General features: G+C 47.6%; 1 protein-coding gene across 3 annotated transcripts; it reads right to left on the reverse strand.

Moving 5' to 3' along the window:
• Positions 1-174: 174 nt before the first annotated feature.
• Positions 175-22,338, reverse strand: TADA2A (transcriptional adaptor 2A). 3 transcript variants are annotated; one of them, XM_048324733.1, is made up of 16 exons: positions 22,282-22,338; positions 21,390-21,633; positions 20,538-20,644; positions 19,441-19,500; positions 18,782-18,873; positions 17,980-18,137; positions 16,510-16,598; positions 15,446-15,518; positions 10,224-10,287; positions 8,818-8,861; positions 8,167-8,313; positions 6,813-6,884; positions 6,064-6,196; positions 5,220-5,263; positions 2,945-3,018; positions 175-1,628 (listed from the first exon to the last, which is right to left on the reverse strand). In XM_048324733.1, exons 2-16 carry the CDS (start codon positions 21,412-21,414, stop codon positions 1,443-1,445), a joined length of 1,368 nt encoding a protein of 455 aa, XP_048180690.1. In that variant the 5' UTR covers positions 21,415-21,633; positions 22,282-22,338; the 3' UTR covers positions 175-1,442. The 3 variants fall into 3 exon arrangements, with proteins under 3 accessions (XP_048180690.1, XP_048180688.1, XP_048180691.1); XM_048324731.1 differs by lacking the exon at positions 22,282-22,338 and having other exon boundaries at positions 21,390-21,806; XM_048324734.1 differs by lacking the exon at positions 22,282-22,338 and having other exon boundaries at positions 8,203-8,313; positions 21,390-21,805.
• Positions 22,339-23,692: the final 1,354 nt, after the last annotated feature.

Raw genomic sequence — 23,692 nt, forward strand, 5'->3', positions numbered from 1 at the left:
TTTATTACTGCTGCTTTTCTTTAAATAGTAATAGTTTCTAGGAAATGCAGTCGCCGCATCCCTAGGGCCGCTGTTGGGCGTTTATCTCCTCTCTCGTGGTGAGGAGCTGATGGATATAGATCCAGGCAGCTGTGTGACCTTTACAGTCTCACTCGGAGTCCGGGGATGCGGATGTAAGATTGTTTCAAGTCATTTTGATTTTATTACAAACCAAAATACTTCACATTCAATGGCACCTCAGGTCCATAGGGTAATTACTCTTGGGGAACAAACAACACAAACCTCAACACCTTAGACAGGTATTGGTGCAGCTGTAGCTCAGCTTTTCCATGAGATCCCAAACTGGGGAGCATCCAACACCCCACCTGCTTTGGCTGTCAGGTTTCCTATGGGACATTATTGCAGCATTACACCTTAGCAGGAAGCTGTCTGACAAACCATTTGCTGTGCAATAAACAAACAAGCTGCATCTGCAGAGAACCATCTTCATCATCCAACTGATTGCCAAATCCAAAAGTTTGGTGCTGAAGCTCATGGATCAGCTGATGTGATGGGGGTTGTGTTTGAGTAGTTACTTGTGGCACCTCCTCAGGCATGTCGCTGGTAATGCTGAGGGAATAAAACCCCACAAACAGGAACTTCATGCTCTCCACTCATTTTTTTGTGGGAGAAGATCAGGGTCCCGAGAAGCTTTTAATTCCTGTTCCCAAAAACTGCAGTGGCTGTAACATCCAGCCTTCCCAACAAGCAGAAGACTGAAACGGAGGGATTATATATAACTTGACAACCCCAAATCACGGGGGGAGCAGCTGAAGCTCCTTGGTTTTGGCAGAGCCCTCCTGCTGGGATATGTGCTAATACCACGTAAAAGTAACAACTGTTGAGGAGCTTCCCTGCCATGTCCTTTCCCATCCTTTATCACAATTAAGTTAAAAAGACTGGACCACTGCAAGCTCTATTTTTACACCCTCGGGCACATGCTGTCGCCTCTGAAAGCTGCTGCTGATTTAGGAAGGAACACAAGGAGGGAGGGAGCGCATTTCTATACCCTGTACTGCACAAAGTGTGACTCTGTCCTTATTCTGTGTCACCATCCGCATAAAAGTACCGTGATCCACTCTGTAGTCACAGGAGGTGTGAGGAATGAATGCCCATTCACGTTTAAGATGAGCTTATATGGCATGTGATCCTTCCCAGCGCTCCGAGGCAGCGCAATTCTGACAACAGCAGAGTCAAAAGGAACCCAGACAAATGTCAGCATTCATACAATTTAACAAAGCTCCCTACTTGTTTTTACAAAAAAAAAAAAAAAGAAGCCCCAAAAGGTTTTAAACAAAAGGACATGTCCTTCATTCAACACTGGTAAAATCTTTCAGCGCTGTCAAGGCGACTTCAAAGCCTCTCCACATCTGCCTGCTCCAGCCAAGCACTGCTGCCTGTCCTCAGGCCTTTGTGATGTACCCTTCTCTGATCAGGAAGTCATAGATTTTCCTGGTTTTGTTCACATCGATCTTGATGAGGGCTCGAGCCTGCGCCAGTCTCAGGCCTCCCTGTTTGTTGCATTCGTTCACTAAAGCAGCTTTATATTCCAAATAGGCTCCAGGGACCAGCCTCACCATCTGACAGAGCTGCAAGACAAAAGGTGAAGTTAATAAACACCAACACTTGTCATGTTCTTCCCTTCCCAGAGCCCTGCTGGGGGAGGAACGCGGGGAATATTTTTCTGAGAACACTTCCAGTGTTTCTTTGCACAGGGGAGGCACACGGGAATGCTATGACGAGCTGTTTGGATCCACAGGTAGTGAGGGGAGGAGCCTGCTGGCTGCTGCATTCAAAAACATTCCTGATGGAAAAATAAAGGAGGAGGATGAAAGCAAGCCCTGGGCTCACAGGAGCACAGCTCTGAGTGTCCTGTGTGGGCGTTGCTCCTTCCAAAGCCCGGGAAGCACACATGCCAGACTTGGAAGCAGCAATTGGCCGGGAGCCAGGGAGGGCATCTGGCTGCTAATCCCCTGCAGACTCAGGCTCTAATACCTTCTACAAAAGCAGCTCTGCCGGCCCCCTCTGGAAGTCTGGCATGGAAGCTGTGCAGGGAAGGCATTCCATGCTTGGAAGTTTGGTGAGGAATGGCTTTCCACAGCTCCTGAGCTGTTTGGCTGCACAGCTCCTGTTCAGCTCCCAAATACCAGCTGCCTTCCAGGAGCACAGCCTTGCTCCCGCTGGAGAAACTGTCTGTCTCCTCCCTTTAATAAGGAAACGCTTCATGCTCATTCCTCACGGATAGGAAATTGCAGAATTCCTCAGACCTCAGACTTTCTGTCTCAGCTGACCAGGAAATCAGATTCCACACACACACACACTGATGCCCTGCCACCATTATTCCCGTGCCGAATGGAGCCAGAAATGCCAGTTCCACACGGAGCCGTGAGCTGATTCCCAATGCTGCCAGCTCCAGCCAAGGGAAACACACAGGGAGAGGGGAGGCTGAGATACAGCTGTGCTTCATGGGCACTGCAACCTGCCTTGGGCAGTCTAAGGACACATTAGGACTTCTATTAAAAAATAATAATCTCTTATTTCAATAGTTCTCCACTGAGTTAGAGGACAGGCCTGCACTGGGCTGAAAAACAACCAGTGTTCATTAAGAAAAATTAACCCCTCTGCTCAGGCCAGCCTCACAATGCAGGCAGGGAGATGGATGTTGTAACAGCACCAAAGAACACCCTGGTGCTCTGCTCCTTTCTCTGCTAAATCAGCCAGTTTGTGATGTATGTGTAGCACGGGAAATTAAGAAGCCAACTGGAAAACCTGAATGATTTCTGTGAGAAAGGAAGAGGAGTCAGGGCCTGTAACTGAGGTGATATTCACAGCTCCCCAGACATGGTGTGGGCAGCCCTGCACTGTGGAGACAGTTACAGAGATGATCTTTGCATGCTTTCCTCACCTCCTTCTCCTTCTCGTTGAGTTTCTCCGTGCCTGGCAGGCCTGTGAGGTTCAGTGGTGGGGCACTCCGTCTGCCTGTGGGACGAGAAAGGAAACGCTGGAGAATCGGAGCCCTTTGGAGGTGGCTGCTCCTGGGGTGTGTTAGGGAGGCAATTCAACCCAGTCTGAGCCAAGTGTTTACAGATAGGGTTATTTAGGGCTTAGCACAAGGCTCTGCTGATGTGACAAAAGGTTTGGTTTTGCAATTTTAAACTCTGTGAATGTTTCGTGAGACTGGTGAGCTGATGGTTTTTGGGAGGAACTGCAAGACAAAAGCTTTGTGTCAGACTGGCACCGGGCATGGCTCAGCTGGGCTGAGCCTCCTGACTATCCCAGCTCCAGGGAGGGTGTGCCAGGTGTGCTGAAAGCAGCACCTTGTAAGGATGCTGAGACTATTTATTGGTGTGATTAAGCAGCCGATTTCTCTCTGGCATTACTGAAAACTTCATGAGGCAGACTTTTCTTCAAATGCCTTTCAATGTGATGCAGGTATTGCAAGGCAGGTACAGTTGGGGGATTTATTTTTCATCTGTTATGATAAACAGTTCTGAAAGGAGTATTTATCACAGGGTCATCTGATATTTCTCACTTTTACTATTGTTTGTAACTTTACCTGGCACAGCCTAAACTTTCTCAAGGGCTTGCAGGTTTGGCTTTTTCTTCTAATAGTATTTTTTATGTAACTTGCAGAGCTCAGGACAAAGTTTGGGTTGTTTATTCCCATTGGAACAGTCTCCCACCCCTGCACTATGGGTTGCATATTTAGCATTGTCAGAGAGAGGTCTCTATCCCAGGATAACTTCCCAAATTTGGCAAAGTGATGAGACCTTGGGAAATGTGCCATTGTGTCTTCCCAAGGACTGCTGGCAGCTGCTCCAGACCCTGCCCTGCCCAGGTCCTGCCCCTGGCACTGGGAAGTCTCTCTGTCTCCTGGGCATCTGCAGGAACAGACGGGATCTGGCTGGGTGTGAGGAGCCTGAGCAGAGAGAGCTGAGGGACTGGAGAGGAGCTGGAGTGTGAGTCTGTGGGAGGTGTAAAGGAAGTTATTTCCCAGCACTGCTCCCTCTTCCTATGGCACGGGGCAACTGTGCCAGGATGAGACATGACAGAATTCGGTTTTACTCTTTTATAAACCCAAAAAATACCACACGCATGCAAACTACATTAAAGAAAACATTAAGGCTGCAAAGTCAAGAGCTTAGAATCTAGAAGTGAAGCATTAATTTGCCCTCTTGTATATTCAGAATGATGCAGCCTTTAATTAGAGCCACGTGGCAGCTCTTCCCCAGCATCCCGCCGTTCCCTGGGCAGGATGTTTGCCTAATTAGCAGCTCTATGGTATTTTGTTTGGGTTTTGTTCCACATGTGATGCTGCTTGTAAACACTGTGTGCTATCACAGCTCCACAGGCAACACAATCCCTGTGCTCCCAGGCTCTTCCCCTTCATGGGACACTGGATCCTTGACAAAAAAGGAAGTTCATCCCTCATTCCAGACCGTCAGCTGGAGGACACTGTCCTCCCTTCTTGGACTCTGAAGCCCTGAGATACAAAAAGCTGTTTTTTCTGCAAAATACCAGATCTTAGCAATCGCCAAATAGGTTTAGAACAGTCTGTAGTGCTCTGACTCACTGCTTGGTATTCTGACCCAAATTTCCAAGGCTCCTGGAAGAAATGAGGAAGAACATATAGACCCAGTGTCCACCTCTGAGATGTTTAATTCAAGTGGTTTAACAGCATCCACATAAAAACTGGCTGTAGGGACAGAGCCAAAGCCAGTTTTCCCTGGCAACATTTAACAACCTTGTAATAAAACTTTATCCCAGTCTCAGTCACCCCATGACCTCAACAAATGGGATGGGAATTATTTAAGTCCTGTTTATGAGGACCTTGACTGACCCCTGAATCTGTCCTTACTGGGCACTGAAAGAAGATGGGGTCCTCCTGGTGGAGAAACCCCTAATTTGTGCTTACAGAATGTGAAAATTCTTTTGTTTCCTGCCTTGCTAATGTAGCTTTAGGATGGGTTTTGACCTCTAGTCAGAAAAATACAGAAATTCATCAGAAAGTCCTGCAGGATATGTGAGTGGAATGACTTGCAGATTGCTGTAATGTTGACTTAAGCAGTGCTTAACTGTGAGGCTTGAGGACTGACACTTTGGCACACAAGAAAGAGAGTCAGAAAAAGGCTGTCAGACAGACATTACTGGGTTTTTAGCAGACATCATCTAACACTTACCTGTAGTTGAAGGAACGGGTACCGTGGGAGTCAGGCCAGAATCACTGAAAAGAAAGGAAATTTTCAAATTGCCTTCGTGTTTTTTGAGAATAACTGCATGTGTTGGCCCTGAAAGTGCTTCTTCCACAACTTGTAATAATTACACAATTCAACTTGCATAACCCAAACCCTGACTAGGAGTCAACAGGATTTATAAATATTTAGTGTTCCCACATTGAAGAGTATGTCTGAAACCTGTTAAAAAACCCAACGAGGAAATGTGGAGGGGATCACAATTAAAAATACAGTGGAGACTGAGGGGGGAAATTCCAAGCCACGTCCTGCATACAGGATGCACTTCCTTTATGCTGCTCCTTAAATCCAAGAGCTCAATGCAGGGCGATGACACATTAATAATGCTGCTACATCTAAAATCATCTGAAATATTTCAGGTGTCAGCTGTGCCCTCATTAATATCCATAAAGGGCTCATTTCCCTCCGTGACTTTATGAACAGCAGTTCAGTTCCTGAAATATAAAACCGAGGGGTTTGAGTCCCTTCCTTTGCCTGCACTCAACAAGCACTATTGCTGTCACCCACTTTTCTGCCCTTCGAATTTTGCAGGCTGTTCCTACTTTAATAAATTGGGAATGAATTTGTTACTATCAGGCAGGAAAATGTGTTTGATGCAAACCAAACCACAGAATCCCAGGAAGGTTTGGGTTGGAAGGGACCTTGAGGCTCGTCGCGTCCCATGGGCAGGAACACCTTCCACTGGAGCAGATTGCCCCAAACCCCATCCAAGCTGGCCATGGGCATTCCCAGGATGGCTCAGGTTCCCTGGACACCCCGTGGCAGTGCTTACATGTCTGCCTGGCGGCTGAGCCACTGCTGGCAGGCGCTGCTGTCCTGGATGTACTGCAGCACCTCCGAGAGCATCGTGCGCTTCAGCCGCTCCTCGTCCCGGCTCTTCTTCAGGTGGTCATAGGTCCGGGCACCTGTGGCACACACACACCCTGCCCTCACCACCTGCCTCACCTAGAAAGTCCAGACTGGCTTTTCCCTGCTTCAGGAAATATTGGGAAGTTCTCTATTTCTGGCCCAACCGCTGCTGTTCTCCCTCGTGATGACTACTTGGCACCAGAAGGGATTAGATTCCACCCTGCACCCTTCCCCCTGTTAATTTCAGGCCAAAAACAAACAAAAAAAGGCTTCCATGATCTAATTCCAGGATAAAACAGGACATTTCATTGATGTGGAGGTCTTAGGCCTCTCTCCAGATATCACATGTGTCAACAGCCAGGAGAAGCGTCCCGAGATGAAGCCCTGAGACCACTGTGCCCTGACAGAAATATTTTTTAATGAAGCTTTTGCAAAGTGGTGCCCAGAGCAGAGCTGTGTTAGACACTGTGATCTCCAAGCTGATGGCTCAAATCAGCTGTGAACCAGCCCAGCTGGACTGTGCATCATTGCTGAAGCCTTACTCAGTTCCAGACCAGGCAAACGCCTCTCAGAACTAAGTGTCTTTTTATTCAACACATCCTGAATGTTGTAAAATCATCCTTCCCTTCCTTGATGGATGGGAATGGAATGAATAATGCATCAGGTACTTACTGCAGAAATTGGTGATTCCTGCTGCTCTGTATTCCTGGAGTCTCTTTATTTCCCTGCGCAGCTCAAATTCCACTGTTGGACCCCAGCAGTTGGCAGGAGGGAAAACCAAAGAGCAAAAGTGGGTCAGTGGGGTGGACTGGGAATGTGGCTCTTTGCTATTTGCCTGCACAGGTCAGCTCTGAACACACAAACCACAGCCAGGGTTAACCTCCCTCCACAAGATCTCAGACTCCCTGTGTTCCAATGCTCCTCAGACACAGATTTCAGCTGGTTTCCAGCCTTTGTGTGCTCAGAAAATGCATTTTCTCTTCATGCTTTGATAGTCCTTTTGCCATACCCTGGACAAGGCAAGTAACAATAATGTGGGATTTCTGGAAGGCATTTCAATAGATTTGAGGAACTACTCCAGCCAGGCACCTTAGAAATCTAATATTCTCTTGGAACTACGATTTTCCTAACTGGACCTTCCAAAATTTCTCTTTGCAGACAATTCTTTTCCTGCAGTCAGTAAGATGAAATTGTTAAATGTTTCTTTTGCTCAGAGATATTTCCTGTCTGTTGCTTTCATCATCTGCCTCCCAGCACTGCTCAGTTTTACAGGGAGCAAGTTTCCTTGTGAATTTATTTCCTGCTGCTGCTCAGGAGATCTGTGTAGTGCCTTGTACCTGACTGTCAGGTTCACCTGAGGATCTGCTGCCACTGCAACAACAAAACCAGGTTCCAGGAGCAGCACTCCCATGCAGGACTCATGCTTTTGCAGGATCATGCTTTTGGTATTTCATACAGGGTGTCCTGAAAACATGGGCACAACTGTGTAAATGCTCTGTTCTTTCTAATGAGCAACAGTTCTCCCAGTTTAAGTCACAGAATGAAGCAGGATGTGGTGACTCGGACTGGAATCTGCCTAAATGCAGGTTATGGGATGATTCAGGGATGGAACAATGCCTCTCCCCTAAGGTAAGGACATAATGACCACTGCACTATATAATTATGTGACATACAATAGTTTAACGTGTGTCTTTCAAAGAATTCAGTTTGCTGCCAGCTCCCAATCTCTCCACACAGACATAATATAGGGATTTTATTCTTCCCCTGATACAGAGTCCCAGTAAATAAACAGTGGTCTTTAGATAAAAAAATATTACCTCCAACACGTGACCAGAATGTTCAGTCAACTGCAAACTCAAACAAAGAGCTCGGACACAGTTTAGTGGAAAAAACCCACTCGCTGCCCGTTCAGTGTATCAAACCACAAATGTATTTGTTTTCCTGAGGTAGTTAGATGGGGGAGGAGGAGAAAAACCACCTCCTGCCCTCCAGGAGAGGGATATATTTAGGGAACAGATGATGCAACCCGTCCCCGTGGGCTGCAGAGCCCTGCCGGACTCACGCGCGTGGCTCTCGATGAACTTGTCGTGCTCCACGGGCCCCAGGATCCGGGCAAACCTTCTCATGGTCTCGTACAGGTCCTGCACCTCCTTGGGGTAGCGCCTTTCCAGAACTACATGGGAAGAAGTACCACATGTTACCCCTCCTGCTGCCACCCCTGTGGGGGCTGATGGGAACACCAGCCTCGGCACTGCCTAAAAATCCACATTTGGTCATTCTCGGCCATTTTGGTGTCACAACTACAGATTGCTTAGTAAAAAGCAACCAAAGTTACAGCCCTTAAAATCCTTAAAGCATGAGGGGTGATATTTCAATGTTGTCTGGTCATTTCTCACAAGAGTGAGGTGCACCTTAAAGGCCTGGATTTCACCTTCCCCCTTTCCCCCACTCAGCAGAGCCCAACATGCTTCTGAAGGGCAACTTTGAGGCAATAACCAAAACACTGAGCTGGGAGTAGTTAGAACCAGACAGCTGGAGAGAGTTGGGGCAGGAAATCTGCTGGAATTTAGAACATCTGAATATGTTCCAGTATGAACAAACCACACTGGTGACCTGGAAATGGTGAATGTGTGAAGTTCTGCCACTTTGAAGGGAAGCAGTTACACCTGATACTCACTCTGAAATTTTCTGAGGTTGATCAGGCCATGATCTCTTATAATTCTGGAAATGAAAGAAAATTATATTAATACAGGCCGTTCATTACTCCTGCATTGCCTCGCAAACACAAAGGCTTCAGAAGAAACTTTGATTTAGACCATCAGAGGGGTCTAAAACTAAACATGAATGAAATTTCCATAAGCCCTGGGCTGGCTGGAATGGAAACATGATGCAGTGTGCCTTTAATCAAGGTAAATTTTGGACAGTGGTGTGCATTAGCCCTGAGCACAAAGGGAGCTGCAATCCCTTTAAAGGTTGGAAATTGCTTCTTTAGGCATAGATTTCACATCTACAGCACCTTATAACTTGTCCTTCCAAAATCAGAGGTAATGAATGTCTCATGAACATGATTTCCAGCTTTGGACAGACACAAACATCCCTCTGCTAAAGCACAGGGTAGGGCTGGACTGTAAATGCCACCACTGGGAACAGGGGAAAGGCATTTTTCCATGGCAGCTTGGATTTTAAAGAGATGATGGAGGCAACTCTGGGTTTGAACTGCTCCTGACGGGACCAGGGGAAGGAGCAGAGGGAAAAGCAGGTGCCTGATAAACACCTTTGTCACCAGTCTGAGCAGTGCCACGTGCTCATTGCTCTGTGGTGACTCCACTTTGGCAAATAAGATACCACAGAGCTGGGCTGTCAAGGTCAGGTCAGGACTTGCTCTATAAAATCCATTTCATTTCCTTTGGTGTGTACAAAACCCTCCTGTCCTGTGCAGAGTCACCTTTCTGAGAGTGACATCAGCATTTTTGTGTCATTCTCCAGATTTTTGTCCCATCCTGCTGTAGAAACTTCACAAAACCTGATGCTGATGTAACCACAAGGGTTATGAAGAGCCCTGCAGTACTCTCCTTTAGTATGACAAGATTGATCATCATGGAAATCACACCACGTAAATACTTTTTATTTATGGATTATAAAGGACCAGGTCAATCCTTCCTGTCATTCAGCAGAACTGTGTAGTTTTATGAGAAGGACTGGAGCAGCTCCACTTCAAATCACTAATTCTTCCAGGGAGTAATCCAGCAAGATATAATTTAAAATATTGAACAAAGTATTTCAAAGTTATAATAAAACTTAATTTAATTAATAGATTGAGTCATTCTAGAACACTGTCAAATGAGCTGAATAAAATATTCAACCCCACGTCAGCAATAGAGTTATCCTCAGTGTGGAAACCTAACTTAGGGACCACTAGGAATTAAAAATAATGATGCAAATATTTCTGGGGAAAAAGTGGGAGTCCAGCAATCAGTCACAGTCTGGCAGGATTTTTTTTCTGTGAAGTAGGAAATTAATGATGTGTAATCCATCAGCGTTGCACAGGGAAGGAAAGAACACAGTTACTGCTTCACAACTCACTTTTTCCGTCTCTGTCTTTCCTTTAACCTGGAATGGTAGATATCTACAACTGCAATCTTCAGAGCTGCAAAACAAAAAGGTTAAAGAATTCATAAGCAATCACTGCAGGAGGCTGAATGTCAAGCTTTTATGTTCACGTTAGGCTGGAATGGTCACTGCTTTGCTGGTTTAAAAATCCTGAGGCAATTTTACAGGGGCATCAACCCATTAGAGGCAAACCTGCAGTGCTTCCTACCTGGGGAAGGTTTCTTTTGCTTACTCCTGCCAAATTCATCACTGTAAATACACTCATGTAAACATGAACCCGGGCAGATCCTGAGAACTCCTTTCCTCTTCCTTCTTGGACTGTTTTGCTATCAGCACTTATTTGTTCCTTCATACCTGCAATTGCCAAGCATTCCTTCTCCTGAAAAAGGATTTAAGGATCTGAGGTACCATCTTTGGGCAAAGGCTTCTTTGCACAGAACAAGGAACTCCAAGAACCAGACACAGTTCTGAACTGTGAGGATTCAAAGTAGCCTTTGCTACAGTTCTTAAAAACATCTGGAAGATTCCAGCTTGTTAACTTCCAAACTTATCTGTCTGCCAGGAGAACAAAGAATAGTTCAGGACAGTGTGAAGAAGCCCAGGAAAAAGCCATGCTCATTAGAAATCACATCCTTCCCAAAATCAAACCTGTCTGCAGCCTGGCTGAGCCACTCACGGAGCCTGCAGCTCCCCTCTCCTGCAGCCATTAGCTTAATGAACTTCTTTTGGGGCAAATTCGTGAAAGACAAGATAAAGAGACACCTATTGCCTTCCCTTCCCTCGCTCTGTTAGGTAACACACAAATTCTAGGCCATTAAATGAGTGTAGAGGTGGCTGGTGTAGTGGTTTTTTTGACTTTACATTAATCATTTCCATGTGCTCTCGGAAGGAAGAGGCTCAAGGCTTGGTTTAGAGGCTGTGACACAACAACCAGCCCTTGGAAATAGGGGAACTGGGATGACCCAAGGGGGACAGAACCCAGGATCCATTTCTCTCTGTAGTTACACAAAAAGAGCAAAACTGAGAGTGGCAGCTTATTGATTGCACTCTCGCATAAATAATTAATAATGCAATTAAGAAGTGTGGTTATGTGTCTATTTTAAATATGCATGTAGGTGTAAACACCAGGAAGCCCCCAGCCTCTGGGAAATTCATCCCTGCATCCCTCTGGGTAATCAAATTTCATACAAACAGGGACAGCTGAACCCAAAGGCTGTGGGGATTTGCTCAGGAGCTTGATCCCAAGCAAAAAACCCTTCAGTTTGTCCCAAATTGATTTGATGTTAATCTAAGAGTAAAGGATTCTGTATGAGATAGGAGGGATGCTGCAATATTCCTACTTATTTTTCCAAATTTCTTGCATTTTCCACATCATTGTGTATTTTCATAGCGAGGTATGTAAGTTTCCTAATTTAAGAACAAGCAGAGATAGCAAATTCTCCTTCGTGCTAAAATGTGGGGACGAGAAATTGGGAATGCAGCAAGTTAAACATGAATGAAATCCATTAGGAAGGGTTGGAATTGGTGCCAATTTATGGAAAATATTTTTGTAGTTTTGAAACCCTCTGCAAGCTCAGCCAACTTGTTATTTTCTGGGGTTTGTGTGGGCAGAACTTAATAAGTACATGCAGAAACTGCACTGGAGAACCTCTATAAATATCACAAGTAATTATGCACCTCTAACCATCGAGTTTTGATGCTTTCACCTGAGTGCACATTATTCTAAAGAAATGATGATCAGCTGGGGAGAGGAAGGAACAAATGAAGGGAAAAAATGGAGCTTCTGCTTCCAGTGAAATTAGTATTTGCTGCCACATGCCCTTTTGGAGGGGCTTTTGTTTTTAATAGACATATTCACACAGGACCAGGCGATTACCAAATCTGGAATGCATGAATAACTCCGACTACTACACTGTTACACACTGCATGGAAATGAGAGAGGAGATGCTGGGGGAATGAGAATGATTCCTCCAGCTTTCCCCCATGGATTCTAGCGGGGAGGCAGCTGTTTGTCCTGGGAATGTGAGATAATCCAAGCTGACACCGTGCTCAGGGTGTCCATTCTGGGCACTGATAAGGCTCCTTGCCATGCTCGGTGCAGCTCTGAAGGACCCACTGATAGGCAGCAATTCAAGGCTCCTTCCTCCATTCCAAAAAAAAAACCAAACCCAAATATTTTGGTTTCTCCAGAGTGTGTCCAAAACAGTTTCTTTGCTTTTCATTCCTCTTCAGCCTCATTTGGCCTGCAGGAAACTTTGTTGAACGCTAATGAGTGAGAGCTTTGTTTCATGGGAGCGAACCTGCCTTGGCAGGCGAGGCCCAGATAATGGGAAGAATGCAAACTAATCCCAGTAAACAGCCTGTGTGACCAGTGTGTGCTGGGCTTGGGACAAACTGAAGGGCTGCAGTCCAAATTCACCCTCCCTGGAGGACAGCAGGACCCATGGCAAACAGTTATCTGCCTTTGGAGCATGGCAGGAACGTCCACAGGAGAATAAACACCATGTTCTGTCGACAAGGACACTGACTGCCTTGCAGCTTAAAATCAAATTTCCCTGCCAGTTGCAGCCTATTTCCACTCACTTCTAAATCTGTGGTTTCAGCAATTACTTTGCAGTGTTAGAAGTGAAAATCATTTACATGAGAAGGGGGGGAAAAAAGCTGGGAAAAAGATAAATTACCAACGTTCTAATTCAGCCTGATGAAAACTTGTAGTTCATTAAATATTCAAGCACTGTGGGCTGAATTAGGGTTGTAACTGGTTGGTGCTTTTGATCTGTCCATTATGTTTTTGTGTAACTGCAATATATATTTGCATGCCCTTACTGTACTGCCAGCACTGAACAAAAGAGAACAATTCCAGAATTTAATTGAAACATGAGAGATTTCATACAATTTTGGCCATCTTGCTAATACCAAGAAGTGACTGAGTGATGTCTGTGACCTCCTGTGGGGTGGGAAGAGCTGGTGAGGCAGCAGGTACAGGTTCTGTGCTCCTCATAAAAGCTGCCTGGGAGCCTTTCCACCTTGCATTAAACAGCATTTTCTTGTGGGAATACCAGTAACTTGTTTAGAGTAACGCAGGGAATCCAACAGGGAAAATATATGAGATAAATCTATAAAGATATATTTCATAGAAAAGATATAATAAATCAGAAAACAGATCTAGATCTAGCTCAGATCTAGAACTTCTTAAAAAATAATTTTTACAAAATACTATGGAAAGCAGTGTGGGAGAAAGGGAACAAGGGGGAATTCCACTCCAATGGAAGCACAAATATTCCTGTGGGATGTGCAGCCTCGGCACTGCAGCACTGATCTGTGACTGGTGCACCAAGAGAAGGAAAGAGAGACCACAGGAACTGTACTGGCTGGAGTGTTCCCTGGGCCCAGCCTGAGTGACTTGCAGAAAGCAGTAGGAAAGTAGTTTTCAAAAATGAATCTTGAACCCAGTGAGGTTTAATGTGTGGCAGGAAAACAAATGGAGGATTTTTTCCCCAACCTGAGCCTTAATCTCTGCTGCGAGGCCCCGTTTGGGTTTCTCTGGGCTATAAAATGTGTTAAACCCCTGTGTTACATCTTCACACCCAGGTTGCCTCACAACCCTCTCTGCCCGTCAGCTACAAAGTACAAAGGCTCCTTAAACCACCCCTGCTCTCAGAGCCACGTGTTGAGCCATTTTCTGCACCATGGGCTCCTACAATTGGGTTGCAAAATTCTCTCAAGCAAAGCCGGCAGCTGAGCCCTTTAAAACTGCAGGACAGGGAGGATGTGGCTCCTTCCTTTTTTTGTGTTAAATCACAGAAGGGAAAGATCTCATTCCAAATTTTCTAGCAAAGAATTCTTTCTCTCCCTGAGATGCCTCATGTGAAAGGGAAACAGCTGGCTGGACCCTGGGACTTCATTTTTGCGAGGCTTTCTCTCTCACGTGGGCAGATCTGGGACAGCTGTGGGAAGGCAGATGCCAGAGTTCCTGGGCTAAGAGATCCAAAATGCAGCTGGTCACGCTCCACAACCTCTGCCAAACAGTTTGCACAGAGCAAATGCCTGACATCCCTTCCCAAACACTGAAGACAACTAAAGGATGGACTAGGGAACATCCAATGAAATTACCAGGCAAAAGATTGGACAGACGGGGGGGAAGTATTTTTTCACACAACACATAATTAAATTGTGAACTCCTAATTCGATTGTGGAAGTCCCTGTTGCAGGATGTGCAGGAGGACAAGCAGATCCAGCTCCAGCAGGAGTTAGCAGAGCTCCTGGAGGATGGGCCCCTGGCAGAAGAGACCTCAAATGGCTGAACTGTGCCTGGGAGGAAGGCAGGTGTGAGGGGAGTGCTGCAAAACCCGATGGATTGAACACGAATCTATCAATTAATGTGCACAAATAGGAGATTATTTTGCTTTTCCAGTTCACCAGGAGCCAGAATAGGACAAAACAGCAGAGAGCTGGCACACGGAATCCCTGCCATGGCCTCAAGCCAGTCCCCCTCTCAATAAATGCTGAAAGGGGAGAGACTGACATACGACACTCATAACCTTCCTGAGCCAGGGGAGTTTGCATTCCTAAAGCTCCTGCGTACACTGCTCAACTTCAAACTGGTGTTTTTTAACTTTGCCAAGACTGTAACAGGATTTGTCTGTCTCCAAGAGATGCAAAGGCTTTAGCTCAGAACTGCCTGACACAGATGGCAGAATTCTGAGGCATAAACACAGGACTTTTAAACCCTGTGTGTACTTACAAATGTGGGGAAAAGCAGGATCTTTTCCTCTCTATGGATTAAAATGTCACTTTAGTAATTCCTGTTATTTCATATTATTAAGGCAGCCACGTTCACAGAAACTCAGAGCAGGAACTGGGCTCATACAATCATCTTCTTCACATTAAAAAGGAAGTTGTCACACACAGGTGATGCTACTCTAACTCAGGGCATGTTGAACACATGAAAAATCACACAGCTTCAAGAGTCCAACACTTTTAATGTGTCTCACATAGTCTTAAACTCCACACCTCCTTGCTGCCTGCATTAATACCTACGCTGATACATTTAATACATTAAAACCCCAAACATTAAACCCCATACATTAGAAGTGTATGTTCACTTTCAAAGCGTGTGGAGAAGGAGACCCAGTGAAAAGCTGCACAGGCATCTGAAACAGTTTCGAGCCTGGGTACAGAAATGTGGCACTTACCATGCAAAATGTCTGAATCATCTTCTACAAAATCAATATCTCTCAAATCCCACTCAGCATAGTTGTCAAACTCCTGTTCAGAGGTGATTAATACATTGTCACTAACTAGCACTAAAACATTGGCCTCTGGTTTCAGAACATGCAGAAGGACTGGGAGCAGAGATATTTACTCATACACAGGGTACAAGGTTCCATCCTTGAGCAACAAACCCCACAGGGGAGCTTTACCTGGGGAATGCGTCAATGCACCCCCATGGCTGCAGCTGCAGCAGGATGTTGTGACAGGACAGTGGGAATTAATGAGGTAATGACTCCCTGACTGTGATGGAAATGAGTCACAGAATGTCCTGAGTTGGAAGGAACCCACAAGGACCACCAAGTCCAACCCCTGGCCCGGCTCAGGACACCCCCAAGTGTCCCCTCCATGTGCCTGAGAGCTGTGTCCAGGCACAGGGTGTGATTGTGCGGATGGCCCCGTGCTGATTCTGCTCAGAGGTACAAAAACGAGCCCGTGCATGGCTGAACTCATTCCTCCATGGACAGGAGCAGGAACTGGGGCCTTGGGCCCCCAGCCAAAAGCATGGAAAGCAATGCAGGTCTTCCAAGAGATGTCTGGAGCAGACCTGTGTGTGCTTCCCTCAGGCAGGTGACAGTGCTGGAGCTGATCCTTTGGCCGAGCATCCAATTCCCAGCACCCAGCCCGCTCAGCAGGGCCACCCCTGGCTGGACATCTGGTGGCAGCAGCACGTCCTGCAGCCTCTCTGCTGCCTCTCCCGGCTCTGCAGGCCACCAGCGCCACCTCTGTCACCAAACCCTTAATTAATCCAGAGGTTTAATCATGGAATATCTCAACTTGGAAGGGACCTGTAAGGGTCACAGTCCAACTCCCTGCTCCTCGCAGGATAACCTTAAATTAAACCACAGGACTAAGAGCATCCCTCAGTCCTGTGGCCTCCTGTGATGTTTTAAAATGAAGAGCAAAGACAGGCAGGGGCAAACAGGCTGTGTGTGCTGAGCCTGCACCCAGCAGCAAATTTAAAGTATGGGAGGAGAGTCATTCTTACCTCAACGAAGTCAGCTCTGGCTGGCATGTACCCAGCCATGTCCCTGGAGAGCAAGGAATCAAAGGTGGGCCGTGGGGGATCATCAGCAGCTGAAAAAAACCAAAGGTTTTCACTTGTTGAGTAGGGCTTGGGATCTTCTTTTAAGGATCTGTAAATAAGTGTTTATTTTGCAGGAAAAGTGGGAATAATTAGGTGAAGAAAAATACCCTGATTGGGCTTTTATTCAGTGTTATAGGCAGAAAAGACAGAGTTCATCCAGAGAAAAATGCAGCAGTCTGAGATCTTCATAGTATTCTCAAGAGTCAAACACAAATTCAAGGTAATAAACAGGTAATAAAATGTAAACTTTACATTTTGGAGCTCAGCATCCCCCTCTAAACCTCTGCAGCTCCCTGGGGCTCAGTGTGCAGGTTCTTTTAGTTAATAGGAACAGGAGTGTTAAATCTGCCTTCTTCTGGGGGCCATTGACAGAGCTGCAATTAAAGCCAGAGAACTCCCAATTTTTACAGCTCTTCCCAGCTGAGGAGCTCGGTGTTTTACAGACAATAATAGTCTGAGGCTCACAATGCACTTGTGCAGGAGCTGAGTGTTGCGTGTCTCACGGCACAGATAAAGCAGGCTGAGGCACAGAGAGTTTGTCTTGGCCCAGGGCACATAAAAAAATCAGTAACAGCCAGGGACAGAACCAAAATTGCCCAGTTCCTGCTGTTTAGCTCTAACCATTTTACTGGGAAATGTAAAGCTCCAGACACCCAGCAACTGCCTCACCCAGAGAGGCTGGGGAGCTCTGGAATGAACAGTTGCCAGACTGGGGGAATGCTGAAGATGTGAAATGCAAGGAAAACTGAGAATTTGTTAACTTGCTGCAATTTAGCTCAGACTTTTTAACAGGCAGTTTTCAAGAGAGAGGTGTGAAATCAGCACAGTTGAAAGGAGTGATTTTATGGCAAATTAAATCAGCAGTTAGGCCTGGGACACAGTGTGTACACAGTGATGTGCACATGCTCAGAGGGAATGTTTAAAGGCAGAACAGGGCAGGGCAGGGGCTGGACAGGCTGAGAACCACACTGGAATCTACCGCGAGGGACACACATGAAGGAGCTTTGGGGTGGATTTTAATCCAGTGGGTACAAACATCCAGGTTCCTGCTGGGGTGATTTCTGTGTCCTCTGGCTATGCAGGAACTTCTGCTTTTGAGACCCTGCTGTTTGTGTCAGACCATGCTGCTCCCTGCCTTTTCCCATGGAACTGGCAGCCTTGTCTGTGTGGTACACCCAGGAATTAATCCAGTGTGAAGAGAACCCTGCTCCTGACATTCTCCAAGCCAGTTATCAGAACAGGTTATCCCTTTGGGAATGAAAGCAAACAGCATCTGTGGTGCCTGTCCTTCCCAGAGCTGCTGATCCCAGCCTTGGCAGAGCAGGGACCTCACAGGGAAGCTCCCTGTGAGTGCAGGGCAGGGATACTCACACTGGAAAGGAATGGCAGTCTCGTTGTGCTGAGCCTCCTCTGCCTGCTTCAGGTTCAGCAGGGTGGATGCAAACAGGGGGTTGTTGATGAAGTGTTTCATGTAGTGCTTCTCACACTCCTCCTTGGATTTGGTGCACATCTGGTTGGCCACGTCCTGCCTGGAGTGGGGAGAGGGGGAGGCTTCATGTGAACAACACAGAAATGTTGGGGTTTTTTTAATTTCTCCAGTGGGAAAAGGTAATTTTGGACAGGAGATTGGTTGTATTGTGTGCAGAGAACTGGCCTGTGATGGTGCCTGAACTCACACTCTCAGCACCAACACTCACACGTTTGATACGGTGCCAGGGAGCTCTTTTTGGGTGCCCATGAACAGTGCAATTCACTGTTTTCATATGGGAAACCCTCTGGCTGATGCAATGTACCACATCTTTAACAGCCTTGAAATCTACTGCTGTTATTTGAGAGCTTTTCACACATTTCACTGGCTCCAGGTAATGGTAAACTCTGTAACCAGTTTTCAGTCTTCCGACAGCAGTGTGCACCTAAGAACTCTCAGTTCTGCTTCTGTGAATTCTGGGGTTCTGTACTCTTAACACAACTGTTTTTAATAAAGAAGAAGACAGATAACTCATGAACACAGGATCTGACACCCCAGCTTTCCACTTTAGCTGCTAAATTAGTGTCTCACCCACAATAAGTCACTGAACAATGTGCACTGATGAATTCAACAGTGAGATCCAGGGAAAAGAGAGGAAAAACTGCCCATCACTGAATGAAATTGGCTGAGCCACTGAATCCTCACCAGTTCCCAAATCCACAGTCCATCACAGCTTCCAGGAGAGACATTTCCTCCTGAGCTGTCCAGTTGGGATCCAGGACAGGGAAATCGGATGTCTGGAGAAGAAAAAAGCAGAACAAACTGTGATCCTCTGTTCCAACCCACCTCAGGAAGAGCAGAGAAGTTCTGAACCACGGGGCCACACAGGAGATAATTCTGGTACTTTTAAACTTTTACAAAACCTGATTGAATAATTATTGGATTCCTTAAGGCGTCAGGGCATCAACCACAGCAAACACTGGTACATTTGTGTCTCCCAGCTGCTATTACACAATGTTATACTAGGAAACACAGTAAAAACTGCTGGAGACTTTAAGAATTATTAGTTTTGAGGAAGGAAAAACAAGCCTAGAGAAAGAGAAGTTGATTTACATGGTTAAAGAACTGTAAGTCTAGTGATAGCATTGTGCTCTCCAGGCACAAGAAGAAGATGCAGCTTTAAATGACTCCACTACTCCATCCTGTTCTGGGTGGATTTTTTTCTTTTTTTAGTAGTTTTAAACCTCTGAATCAAAGAATTGCATCACTCAACCTTTCAACGTAATATGAGTAAGCAAGGTCTCACTCCTGGGAAGCTGAGAGAGCCCAGGACTGAGTAGGTGTTATCCAAAAGGAATATTTACCATTATCTCATAAGTATGATCACTTTGATGTTTCTTGTATTCAAATCCTCGGGTGAAACACTGCAGAACAAAAGATCAGAATTGTGTTACTTCTGCCCTGAAACGATTTTCACTGCTCCCTTTTTAAAGTTTTATTATCTGACCACGGGGTATCCAAAACTGACCACCTGATACATTAAATTTTTCTGATTTAATTTGAGCAAACCCATAAAATCATGTTAAATCTTTGTAGCTTGCTTGTCTTTTGCCCCAAGACATAACTCCTGGGAATCCAAAAATTTTTCGTTAAGCATTAAGGTGAAAAAAGTTTGGTGTTATAGCTTGAATAGCACATTATATATAATAGCACCATATATAGTTTGATCCTTCCAGGAAGAGAACACATAGCATTTAGTAAGTATTGAACACAAAGTTTCCCTTTAATCCTGGCTCTCTGATTAAAAGCACCAGGTTTGCAGCTGTTTTTAACAGTTAAATTTCTGACTTTTAAAATACAGGTAAGTGAGCAAAAATACACCCAATATGCAAAATAGGGGTTTGTGTATTTTGTACAGAGCTGAGCACAAGGCTCAGCTCTTCTTTCACTCTTAGAGGTTACTGCCAATTTTTAGTCATAATAACACAAAGTTATTCACTTATTAATTACACCAGCAGTACTTTCTGTGGTTACCAGCTCACACACAGAATTTTTAAAGAACTGCATCTGGTCACAAACAATTACTGTCAATATTGCAGCTTCTCCTTTTCTATTTGGGAAGGGAAAAAATGCATGGGGGGTGTTTCTGGATGGGATTTTCTTTTCCATGCCACAAAGGATGACAGAAATGATACTGCCCCAGACATGCAGCAGCACGTTGGGTCACCCCAGGCTGAGTGAGGTGAGTGAGGTGGTTTGGCTGCTGCACAAAGACCTCCTTCCCCTGCCCATGCCTCAATCCTTCACCCCCCAAACCCCCTTTGTCATTTCCCCATCCCTGAGCAAACAAGAGTGTTGGAGAGGGCGATTATTAACGTGTTCCTGGACAGCCTGGCACCAGGCAGGCCTTGGATGGCTCTCTCAGAGCAATGAAAGGCTCTGCCCTGCTGCTGGCACTCACCTGCAGGCACAGCAGGAAGGGAGGGGGCCCACACTCCGCACACTTCACGTAGGGCTCCGTCAGGTACGAGGAGCAGCCTCGGCACGGGGGCTTATCAAAGGGGTCATCTGGGAAAACAGGGAAATCTCCTGTGACACGAGCACAGCACTGCCTTGGCAGCCCCTAAATTCACCTGTGCCCAACCCCAGCAGCTGATGGTGCTTGTGGGTCCAGCTCAGGATGTTCCATGATTCTATGGATTTCCAGTGAACTCAACTGTGCAACAAAATAAATAAGACTCTCAGGTTATAATGGCTCCAAACTCAAAGAAAACAGGGTTAGATGGGATATTGGGAAGAAATCCTTCCCTGTGAGGGTGCTGAGGCCCAGAGAAGCTGTGACTGCCCCAGGATCCCTGGCAGTGTCCAAGGCCAGGCTGGACATTGGGGCTGGAGCAGCCTGGCACAGTGGGAGGTGTCCCTGCCCATGGCAGGGGTGGCACTGGATGATCCTTCAGGCTCATTCCCACCCAAACCACTCTGGGATTCCATGATTCTGATTTTTTCCAAGAAAATGGATTTGAACCAGCTCAATTATAAGTGGAGAGAAAGAAGACAAAACTCACACTGAATCATTTGTGTCCCCGTGCTCTTAAGAATTTGTACAAATAAGTGATTCTGTGGACCAAACCCTTTTGGCTTTCTGTCTCCCTCTCCCATGGCTGCTGATGGCTTTAAACAATGGCAAACCCTTCCCAAATGTCATGGAATCAGAGAACTGTTTGGGCTGGAAAAGCCCTCCAAGACCATTGAGCCCAGCCATCCAGGTTCTTCATGCCCAGATGTGGGGGCTGAATTGTCAGGTGGCACTTACTACCGAAGGAGGCCAGGCGCTCCATCCCTGCCCCGTGGTGCTGGTCCTGCTCCTTGGAGTAAAACTCGTCTGGCCTAAACACAGAGCGTGAGCCTTGTCCCAACCAGTGTATCCAAAAGGGAATTCCCTCCCTGCAGCCGCCTCTTCCGCAGGTGTGATCCTCCCAGGACGTCCCGAGGAGCAGGAAGCAGAAGGGCTGTCAGCAGCCTTCGGACCCCATTCCACACGGATCAGAGCCTGTTCTCTGGGTATGGGCAGAAATCAAACACAGAGATGTGGAGCGATGGGGATGCAATCCCAGAGTGAGGGTTTCTGTGGGGATGGACGCGCTGAGCGGAGAGTTATGAGCAGCTGTTGTGCAAGGAGGCGCTCTGCACCTCCCATTCCCCAAATCCCACTCTCCAATCCCCGCTCCCCAGTGCCCAATGCCCATTCCCCACATCCCACTCTCCAATCCCCGCTCCCCAGTGCCCATTCCCCATTCCCCAAATCCCACTCTCCAATCCCCGCTCCCCAGTGCCCAATGCCCATTCCCCAAATCCCACTCTCCAATCCCCGCTCCCCAGTGCCCAATCCCACACCCCGCTCCCCACATCCCGGTTCCCATTCCCAATCCCCCCGCAGCCCCGGCTGCCCCCTCTCCCCATCACCGCCAGGCGGCGCCCCCGCCCCGCCCGGTCCCGCCCCCGCCGCAGCCCCGCCCCCGCCCGGCCCCGCCGCGGCCCGCGAGGCTCCGTGACCAGCGCGCGCTCCCGGCGCCGCGCTCCCCGCGCCCCCCCCCCCCCCCGCTGCCCGAGCACCGCTCTCCGCGCTGCACCCCGGCCCGGCCCGGCCCCGGTGCGGCCCGCTCGGGGCGGCGGGGGAAGCCGGGGCCGCCGGGGCCGCCTCTCACCTCGCTCGGGGCGGCGGGTCGGGCCCGCGCGCGCCCCGCCGTGCGCACGCGCCGGGGCGGGCGGGGCGCGGGCGCCCCCTGGTGGGCCCGGTACGCACCGCAGCGCCCGCCCCGCCCCTCCCGGGGCCCGAGGGCACCGGGCCCGGCCGGGGGTCCCTGCGCGGTCCCCGGGGGTCCCGCGGCGGCCGTGCCAGCCGGCTGTCCCGCGGCGAAGAGCCCTCGGCGGCCCCCGCGTCTCTCTGACCGCCCGGCAGCGCCCCGCGCTCCTCCCCACAGTCACCGGAGCGGCCCTCCCCCGGCTCCCGACGGTGTTCAGCCTCCGGGGTCATCCCTGCGGCTCCTGAGGTGGCAGAGGGATGATTTTCATGGGGAAAGGGCTCTCCAGTGCCGTCTCCAGCGGCCTCCCGTGGCACTGTGGATGGCCTTGTGCACCAGGTACGGGAGGAACGGGGATTGGAACGGAATATAACGAGAGAGAATCCCAGAGTGGTTTGGGTGGGAAGGAGCCTGAAGGATCATCCAGTGTCACTCCTGCCATGGCAGGGACACCTCTCACTGTCCCAGGCTGCTCCAGCCCCAATGTCCAGCCTGGCCTTGGATACTCCAGGGATCCAGGGGCAGCCCCAGCTGCTCTGGGCACCCTGTGCCAGGGCCTCACCACCCTCAGAGGGGAGAATTTCTTCTATTACCAACAGGATTAAAAACAGGGGCAACTATTTCCTTTTCCTTTTGCCCAGGCTCCAAGTGCATGTGAAAAATTATGGGAAAAAATTCAGAATTTGGGAGAGGCAGAGTCTGGAATGTCAATGAAATATTTATTGCTTCTGCTAACAGGTTTTTCCTGCATCTGGGAATGAGGACTCTGGGTGGTTAATGGAAGGAATTGGCATATGGGAATCCTCTCAGCAGCTGGTTCCTGCTGTTCCCAGGAAAGGTGGTGCATCTGCAAGGTAAAAGTACTATCCTGAGGCCTGCAGCTTTCCATGGACGACAGTGGCTTTGGATATTTCAGTGTTAAGGGTCTTTCTGTCATGCCTCTGGCATGGGAATGAAAAAATATTCATGAGGAACATTAACCAGTCCGTGGAGTTACAGGTTTTTCAGACCAGTATTTTAGTGATACAGCATCTCCTGGCTGACCTGAGCTGAAGCCACAGACCTCTGATGGCTCCTGGAGGGAGCAGTGACAGGAAAAGTCTTCTTTCTGAAGTCTGCTCCAATGGTTTCCAGTTTAGCAGAGGCCTAAAGGTGCCACCGCCCGATGGCTGCTCAATGGCACATGTGAAGCAGCTCCCAAAGGTCTCAGTTCCATTCCCAACCTCTTTCCAAGCACATTTGTCACTCCAGTTGCACTCCAAGAAGATCTAAGTGGATAATTTGGAATGAGTTATGTGCTCACATGCTGCTACTT

Source organism: Corvus hawaiiensis, chromosome 20 (genome assembly GCF_020740725.1).
Source record: "Corvus hawaiiensis isolate bCorHaw1 chromosome 20, bCorHaw1.pri.cur, whole genome shotgun sequence".
NCBI lineage: Eukaryota > Metazoa > Chordata > Aves > Passeriformes > Corvidae > Corvus > Corvus hawaiiensis.